The sequence below is a fragment of the Carassius carassius genome, chromosome 50 (assembly GCF_963082965.1).
Source record: "Carassius carassius chromosome 50, fCarCar2.1, whole genome shotgun sequence".
In the NCBI taxonomy this organism is placed as follows: domain Eukaryota; kingdom Metazoa; phylum Chordata; class Actinopteri; order Cypriniformes; family Cyprinidae; genus Carassius; species Carassius carassius.
In genome coordinates, this window is record NC_081804.1 from 18,862,535 (window position 1) to 18,871,509 (window position 8,975).

At 37.6% G+C, this 8,975-nt stretch overlaps 1 protein-coding gene across 1 annotated transcript in view; it reads right to left on the reverse strand.

The window, feature by feature from the left end:
- The window catches only part of LOC132133739 (anoctamin-5-like), a 35,373-nt gene extending 27,937 nt beyond the window's left edge, over positions 1-7,436 (reverse strand). The window contains exons 1-2 of the mRNA XM_059546672.1: positions 7,370-7,436; positions 4,956-5,017 (exon numbers count right to left, since the gene is read on the reverse strand). Of these exons, the coding sequence (XP_059402655.1) occupies positions 4,956-5,017; positions 7,370-7,424 (117 nt within the window). The 5' untranslated portion in view covers positions 7,425-7,436. The remainder of the gene's footprint in view (positions 1-4,955; positions 5,018-7,369) is intronic.
- Positions 7,437-8,975: the final 1,539 nt, after the last annotated feature.

Sequence of the window (8,975 nt, forward strand, 5' to 3'; positions counted from 1 at the left end):
GTGTGAATAATGGGCTTTCTTCAGCATGAAACTGTTTGTTCTGAAAACTTTATTGGGCTAGCCTGACCAAACTTTGGGATAAAATTGTGGATTTATTGAAATTTTCTAGATATTTTCTTAAAAAGCTTTAACTTTACTAAAATTATAGCACACTTCTCCTCAAAAAAGCCACAAGACTTAATTCATGCATCCCTTTAGCACGAATGTTTAATACTTAGGTTATTTATTTTAAACAAGCCCCTAATCCTAAAATAAAGTATCAGCAATAGCAATAGTAGCAAGTCCACTTGATATTCATCCGTTACTCATTTATTTATTAGTTATTGTAATAATGAAGTCAGATGAACTCTATATAAAATTTTAAAAATCTGATAAGCATGTTATCAGCAGCAATATTGGGATATTACTCCAGTTTCGAGCTTTAAGTTTCAAGGACACAAATGGTCCTATTTGCATGAAACCCTTTGGTTTCACAAGTTATCAACGACAGCAGCAGTAAATCATTGCCATCACTATGGACCTACAAACACTCGTGTGAGGAGAGAAAAGCACAATGTTAAATAGAGATGCACCAATATTGAATTTCTCTGCTGATAGTTTGATTTTCTTAACGAAAAAAAATCCCTCCTAAGCGATGCTGTTAACTACACAGAGAACTCTATTACTATAATTACATTAGTATAATATTAAAGGGTAAAACTAACAACGTAGCTGTCATATTCAACTGCTTTTATTTTCAGATGTCATAATCACACTGAAATGTCTTCATGAATACCTGTCTTCATGCCAGATTTATTCAAACATACTTGTAAGTAAAAAAGCTCCTCTTTAGTGTTGTTTTATCTAACGAATGTACTGTGAACAGTGGGTAACTTTGCTGAGGAAAATGAAATTTAAAGGGACATACCGTTCACAATCTGTTTAATTAACATCTTTCCGTGGTTGAAACAATGAATGAGTGATTACATTAGTTATGATACATTTTGGTAAGCTACTGTATCTTTCAACATACTGTACCTTCTAATGTTCATTCATGTTTATTTTTTGTGCTATAACTAATTAAAGTGGAAGATACTCTGCTTGAACTAAGGTGCTCCAGTGATCTGTCACGTCACATTTAAAAGTGTCAAAATGGCATTCATCGTTTGAATTTCATGATAGAATGTACAGGATTTGAAAGCTGAGACTTTGTTTCTTATGAGAAGAAAGCACAAAGATCTTTGCGAGCCATCTTTGGATGGGAGGGGGGAGGATTTTGACATTACATTCATACAAAGTGTGAAGTACATTCTACAAAGAGATTTACTTCACACACATCAGTTGCAGTCTGACTTGTTCTATATATAATCGGCACTGATCATTAGCTGATTTTGAACAATTTGGCCAACAATTAAATAAATTGCTTTTATCAACCAATACCGATTATTGTAAGATACATCAGTGGGTCTCTTAATGTCAATCATTGCAAAATATGCAAGAGGCTTCAGTGCCTATCCATGCAAACAATTAAAACGTGTTTTTCATGATATGGCGCCTTTAAGACACATTTTAAACTAACACACTGGCTTCTCACACTTATAAAGCTGGTGAGGTGCTGCTGTGGTTCAGTGTGTTCTCTCTCACACTGCTCACAGACAATCACTAAAGAATGACTTGAGCAAACAGACACAAGACTCAACATACTAAACCAACAGGAAGAGACAGAGAACAGAGATAGAGAGAAGAAAAAGGGAGACAGTCACTGAGTGCGCTTATCAAGATTCAGTGTGTTTTGATGTAATTAAAACTGATGGGAGTCTAAGAAATTTAAAACCATAAAAACATAAAAGGCCAAGAAGAGGGTTGAGAAGGGTGGTGGACAGATAACAGGAAATGTGAAGTGATCTTCAGTCTCAACTCCAAGTCTTTCATCGGAGGAGACTCAGAGGAATTTGAGAAGGGGGAAAGATCAGCAGAGTAGTTCACCCAAAAATTCAAATTCAATAAATATTTACGCACACATAAATATAAATTCAAAACCGGTATGATTTTATTTTCACCATGGAACACAAATGGAGAAATTCTGAAGAATGCTCATTTCCATACAGTGAAAGTGAATGAAGAACAGTGAATGGTGGTTGGTTGAGCTCCAAAAATAGCAAAAAAGAACCATAAAAGTATCATAAAAACTTGGTCAGCTTGACTCATATTCAAGTCTTCTGAAGCCTTAAGATAAGTTTTTGAGAAACTGATCAAAATGTATATAGTTATTTATGTTACTATGAAAATCCTCCCCTCTGCCACAACTCTAAAATCTCCTTCATGCATGCATAGATTTAAAGTCAACACATCATGATCAGTTATGAGACATATGAGACCAGAGTGTTAGGTATCATGATGTGCCGAGTCTGATTAGGTGAAAGTATGAATGAAGATTTGTGAGCAATGAAAGAGGAGACACAAATCCTTAAGTCATATGGACCTAAAGATACTTTATGTTGCCATTTTTTCCGCTTAAGAACCACAATCCCAATTGATTTTCATGATATGCAAAACAGCAGCATGAACATTGTGTTCATATGATATGAACACGATTGGTATGATTCTGTGAAGTTTTACAGCATGTGGATGAGCAAATTAATGCTCATATTTGGATGAACTAAGCCATCAAATGTAAGATCTGAAAGAAAGTTTCTGAAAGCAACATTCATCGAACTGAAACTATAAAACTGTAAACCAGATTATCAAAACTGCAGTGACAGGGGAAGCTCTTTGGGAACAGGTACACCTTATTTTTCATATGCAAACTAATGGGCATGTATGGGGAAAGGTGAGCAGATTTGAATGGTAGAGCAAACATGTCTTGACAAACATAACCTGATCATTGAGCATCAATATGAGCTGATAAGGTATATGTGGATATTGATGAGTTTCCAGGCACTGTGTGTCTTGTGCATGCAATAAACAGCTCTTTATTAGCGCATTGTCCTTTGATAATGCACACTTTGTTCACGGGACATATATAAATGCTTTTCTTTGAAAACCACTCTATTGAATCACAGCATGTCTATTTATCTATTCATCTCAACGATGCTGGATTTTTTTAAATAATGCACAACTAACTTGTAAACTCATAACCTGATATATGACACCTGCTTCTGATTTCTGTTGATCGGGATGTACAACAAATGCAAAAATGATTAGATTACAAACGATGCTAGTGTGTTGCTCGTGGATTTTAAAATAGAGGAGGCACACTAATTGTATTGGTCTGGGATTATTATTTGCTTAAACACTTTAAAATGGCTTTTTGGTGTCTTTTAGTCAGAAAGTGTAAAGAAAACGACACACATACAAGATAATATGATATCCTTTACCTGGTCTGTCACTTGAAGCAAACATCCATCCCTTCTCAAATTCTGTGTTAAAAGAGAGCTGCCTGTAGTGCTTTTTAATTAAGCCGACTGCTGTAGCCTATATCCAGCTTAGGCATTTTCTCCTTTTTTTATTTGTACCTGTATATATACTGTTTGAATGAAAGCTTGGTAAATCTGTCGCCGATCAAATATTCAATATGGCTACTCATCATAAGTCTTTGGATCATTATCAGTGCAGCGCGAGATGTTTAAACTAATAGCATGTAATATAACGTCTCTATGATGATTGGTTGATACAAGAAGGGAGGCTAGCGTCCTCTACGAGGTTTCTTTTCTCAACACTCCTCATTGCTGAAAGTGAACACTCGATGCTGATTGGCTAATATTTTTACCAACTGCAGCACGAGAGCTCGACTCATACTGGTGGGTTGTGGGTAGTTGCTCAGGGCATTGCTTTTGCTGTTGCTGATTTTTTTCTGGGATTGCTGATACGCAGTTAGAATGTTCTATATCTTTAATGTAATTCTATGGGATTTTTTCACCTCTTAATGAGATAGTTGCACCACAGAGCATTGAGGTATTTCCCTTCTACAAACACCAGCATTGTGTTTTGGATGCTGGTCTTCCCAGCAGGCTTCTTAACCAGAAAGTAGTGTTACCACATATTTCAATATTCGGTATCAATACCAGTGAAAATCCATGGTTCTCTGTACCAGTTTTGATTCCAAAGCAGAACACAAAAACATGCTTATTAAAAAAAGCCTTTCACTCTATTTGTTTAGGCATATATGCAAAGGAGGCACTCATAGAGTGGGTGAGAGAGGTTTCTCCGGTATGGCTGTAATCAAATAAGCGCTCACAAACGCTGCTCAGGCATAACAGGCAAGATGAAATAAAAATGACATCCATAATTTTCTGAAGACAGCCGGTTTCCTTCAGACATACAGTGATATAAAAACATCCGCACTGGGTTTCGACTTTGACACACAGTGCTCATGTCTATTCAAGGAAGTCAAAGCCTTTTGGAAAATATATTTGTGGCGGTCAGTTTTGATATTGTTGCAGATCGCCACAAATGCATCAGTGTATGGGAAACTCAATGAAACTTACTCTTTCATTTGATCTGGGTTTCTGTTTTTAAAGTGTTTTTTTAGTTTGGTGTTTCCTTCTTTTGTTTGATGTCGCCATCTCTTAGTGCTTTTATGAAGAGAGCACATTTGCGCACCTTACGGATACTGCATCAAGAACCGGGTACTCAGTACCACCGGTACTTAAAAAAACCTGGTACCATAACATTTTAATTTTTTTAGTACCGACTTGGTTTCGAAGTACCTGGTCTTTGGACAACACTAACAGCAAGATATCCTTGCTGATTCAAGTGAAGGCCATGAAGACCATGCTGGTTGACTAAATTATTTAGAGGTAAACAGCAACCACAAGTCAAACCAGCACGAAACCACCACTAACCAGCATAAAACAGTCTGGAAAGACATGGAAATCCATACTGGTCTTTTCAGAGGGTTTGTGACAGTACTATCAAATTATTCAGCTCAGAAACTGAGGACTTGAACTGGTGTTTGAATGTGTAAGAGCTTTTACCTCTTCATTTTCAGGCTGAAGAGTCTCCTTATCCGGACTGGCATGAAAGCCATTGTTTTCTTCTGGAACACAAACATTACAAAACAAGGATTATTAATAAATATTCACTCGACTTCAGCAAACAAATTCCTTTTTCCGGTTGTTTCTTCAAAAAAATGAGCTGTTGTGAAATCAATGTAAATTCCTTCTGATAAAACAATATGAACAGTACCAACAACAATCAATTTGTCTCACTTTTGGGGATAGAAATTTGATGAAGGTCTAGACTGTCTGAACTGACATGCTGACTCATCTCATACAATAATACCTTGTTTAGCTGCACCTCACGCTAAACCAAATAATAGTTATCATCAAATGAACACATAAAGGAGCCAGATCTATTAAACAGATTTATTCAACATTTATCATGATACAGTATAAAACAATTTAATAATTTACAATCATAATAATAATAATAATAATAATCAAATATTTAAATGCAAATGTTCCAGAAACAAAATGTACCATGACCTGAACCCAAATGAAGATGGATGAGAACAAGAACAGTGTGAATGCAAAAATAACTTAATCCTTATCTTCAATTAAAGTTTTTACTTGTATAAAGGTCGACTCTCTGAAAATGCTGCTGTGTGTGGTAACCAGTGTGTCTATGTGTGCTTTTCTAGGGCTTTTCACATTGCACTTAACCTGGGGTAAAAGCGGGGTTTAGAGAGATGATTTTATGAGCCAAGCTCTGTTTCAAATCATACAATGCAATGGAATACAATGACGACTGAGTACAAATAAATAAATGTAAGGATAAAGTAAACATAATTTGCTGCTGACCATTAAATATGAGTTGTGTAATATACATACACAGAAATGTCACGGTCATGTAGATACTTTCCCTTCTCTGTCATAATCTCTCTACGTGCCAACAGCCAATGCGTTTTCTTTTTATGTCATTGCAGTGTTAGGAGAGATTCTGACTACAGCACTAACAGCCCAGATCTACTCTGCTCTGTGGTATACAGTACACTGTGTTTCAAAACACTGGTGTAAAACAGAATTTAAACAACAGCTAATGCCTGATGGTTAGAGAGTCAGGCTTGTAACCCGAAGGTCGCAGGTTCGAGTCTCGGTGCTGGCAGGAGTTGTAGGTGGGAGGGAGTGAATGAACAGCCCTCTTCCGCTCTCAATACTCATGACTGAAGTGCCCTTGAGCAAGGCACTGAACCTCCAGTTGCTCCCCGGACGCTGGATATATAGCTGCCCACTGCTCCAGGTGTGTGTTCACGGTGTGTGTGTGTGTTCAACGATTTTGAGTATGGGTCACCATACTTGGCAAGTGTCATGACTTTGACTTTTTTCACTTTTGATATTGAATCCAAATATGACTTAAGGCGACTACAGATATGAGTCAGTGAATATCACTGACTTTGTCAGACTTGACTGAATGTCGCTGACTTCAGTTTGTCTTCTTCTGTCCCAGAATGATGTGCACAGCATTAAAGGAGTCCCCTGATAAGCTGATGAAGGCCTTTCACTGCCATTTGACCCATAACAAACTTTCTAAGTAATGTTAATACCATTTTGAAATGAATGTTTTTTGTTTGTTTGCGTTTGATATAAATGACTAACCACAAAATGTTGCATGCTTCATGTTCATAGTTTGCGGTATCTGCAAGCGTTCTCACTTCCAGTTTCACACCCTGTCCCTAAAATAGCCTTTAGATGACTTGTTTTGTGGCAATGGTCAAGAAAAAAAAAGCTCTTTATTAGCTGGATCAAAACGGGATTGAGGAACTCTGTCCTAAAATATGTCAATCAAAATTAAGTGAATCTTTATTGCTATGCAAAATAATAATAATAATAATTGTTAGCTTCATTTTAAATGGCTTGTTTGATAGCTCACTTTCACATTCGTAGACTACAGCTACACACAGTTATAAAGAGTTATCTTCATATAACAGCAGAGATTGTTCATCTGAAAGTGTGTAGATAAAACTGGTTTGCTATAACACTGTTATGATTCTGTAAAAAAGCTATGATTAACTGCCTTTACTCTGAAACTGATTTTCATAAAGTAACATAAGAACAACTTTGTATATTCTTAGTAATATTTCAAGATCAGATTTCTTAATGAATGATAATAGCGTCTACTTTTCATCTTACAAGATATCAATCTTTGTATTTTTTGCTTTTAAAAATTCTTTTTAACGAGCACAAATTATTTAGTAAAACATATAAATACCTTGTTTTAAGTTTGTTAAAACTTCATTATTATTAAATCTAGCCTACTAAAGTCAACAAGTTGAAAAACGTAATTTGAATAAGAGAAATGACGAACAAATTTTTAGCTAACTTTTGAAAGAAACATAAACTGACCATAAGTGTGTGTATATGTTTAAACATCGCGTGCTGAAGACACTTACCGCCAGTTCGGTCCATTTCTATAAGCGTCTCATTACTCGACTTTCCTCGACTCATTTTAATCAAGTGTCTGATATATATATAATGTGGATTTATTATAGTTGTCGAATCAAATCTCGTGACCCGATGTCTGCCCGTCCACTCCTCTCTCAGAGGGTCAGATCTGTCTACTCCGGTCCGGTGTGTCTCGGGTCTCCGATGGCGATCCCTGTGGCTATGGGAATCCCTCCCATATTAATATGTATAACCAAAGGCTTCACTATTGGACATTTAAATAAAAAACGTCAGCATAGACTAATCAGAACTGCTGCTCTTTTGCGTAGGAAGGCTGCAAAGTGACGTCACCGGGGTCTATTTGAAATTCATGAGCCAAAGCTTCACGTGGTTTGAGTCGATTCACTCTCTCTTCTGCGCTCCCTTGCTTTAAAGGCGATTGATAGACAATTAACGCAATTTTGTCGGCACACTACAAAGGGATGTACACAATTTTTATTTCTTAATCTTCTTAATTTCATCGAACTTGAAGAACAGCTTAATTAATGAAACTCATTTTATTTTTTAAATTTTCAGTGGAAGCATACACGTCTTCAGTCTTAAAAGCTGACTACAAAGTAGAAATACAATATGGTGTTATGTAGCTCAGAATTGCTTGATTTATTTATTTAGAACATGATGGCTATTTACTTTAGGTTTATGGATATGGTTTGGTTTAAGGTTAATCCTAACTTTTTTTATTTAGGCTGAAATGGATCTCAGTAGATATTAATATCACTTATGAAGTGAAGTGACATTCAGCCAAGTATGGTGACCCATGCTCAGAATTTGTGCTCTGCATTTAACCCATCCGAAATGCGCACATGTCACACCCAGGGGCTGGCTATGCTTTAACTAAGCCACACCCCTTCTCAACTTCCACCTCGAGGAGGTCCCCAAACCCGACCCAATGGCCAAGCAACACGAGAACAAGTAAGTGATAAAACAATCTTTATTTAAATATTTAAAAATAGCTTAGGGAATAGGGAAAGGGCAATTAAAACTAAACTCTGACTCGGCCCTCCAGATGGGCTATGGCCGGGAAGAGGTCAGGGAGCAAGGGGGCCACGGGGATCCGGGGCGTGGGGCTCGGGCCCCGGCCTGAGTCTTAGGTATCCGTAGCGCCCTCCTTCTTCCTCCTCTTCGCTGAATACAGCTCACGGTAAGTACTGGTTCACTCAGTTCGTTCTCGAGGTGCCCACTCTCTTTCTCTTCCTCCACAGGCAACGGCTCTTCGCTGATTACAGCTCACAGTAAGTACTGATTCACCCAGTTCATTCCTTGGGTGCTCACGCTCTTTCTCTTTCTCCACAGGCAACGGCTGGGACACACAGGCACAGTTAGTTCAGCTTGGTTTTGCTCTCACCTCTTCGCTGATTACAGCTCACAGTAAGTACTGGTTCACACAGTTCGTTCCTTGGGTGCTCACTCGCTTTCTCTTTCTCCACAGGCAGCGGCTGGGACACACAGGCACAGTTAGTTCAGCTTGGTTTTGCTCTCACCTCTTCGCTGATTACAGCTCACAGTAAGTACTGGTTCACACAGTTCGTTCCTTGGGTGCTCACTCGCTTTCTC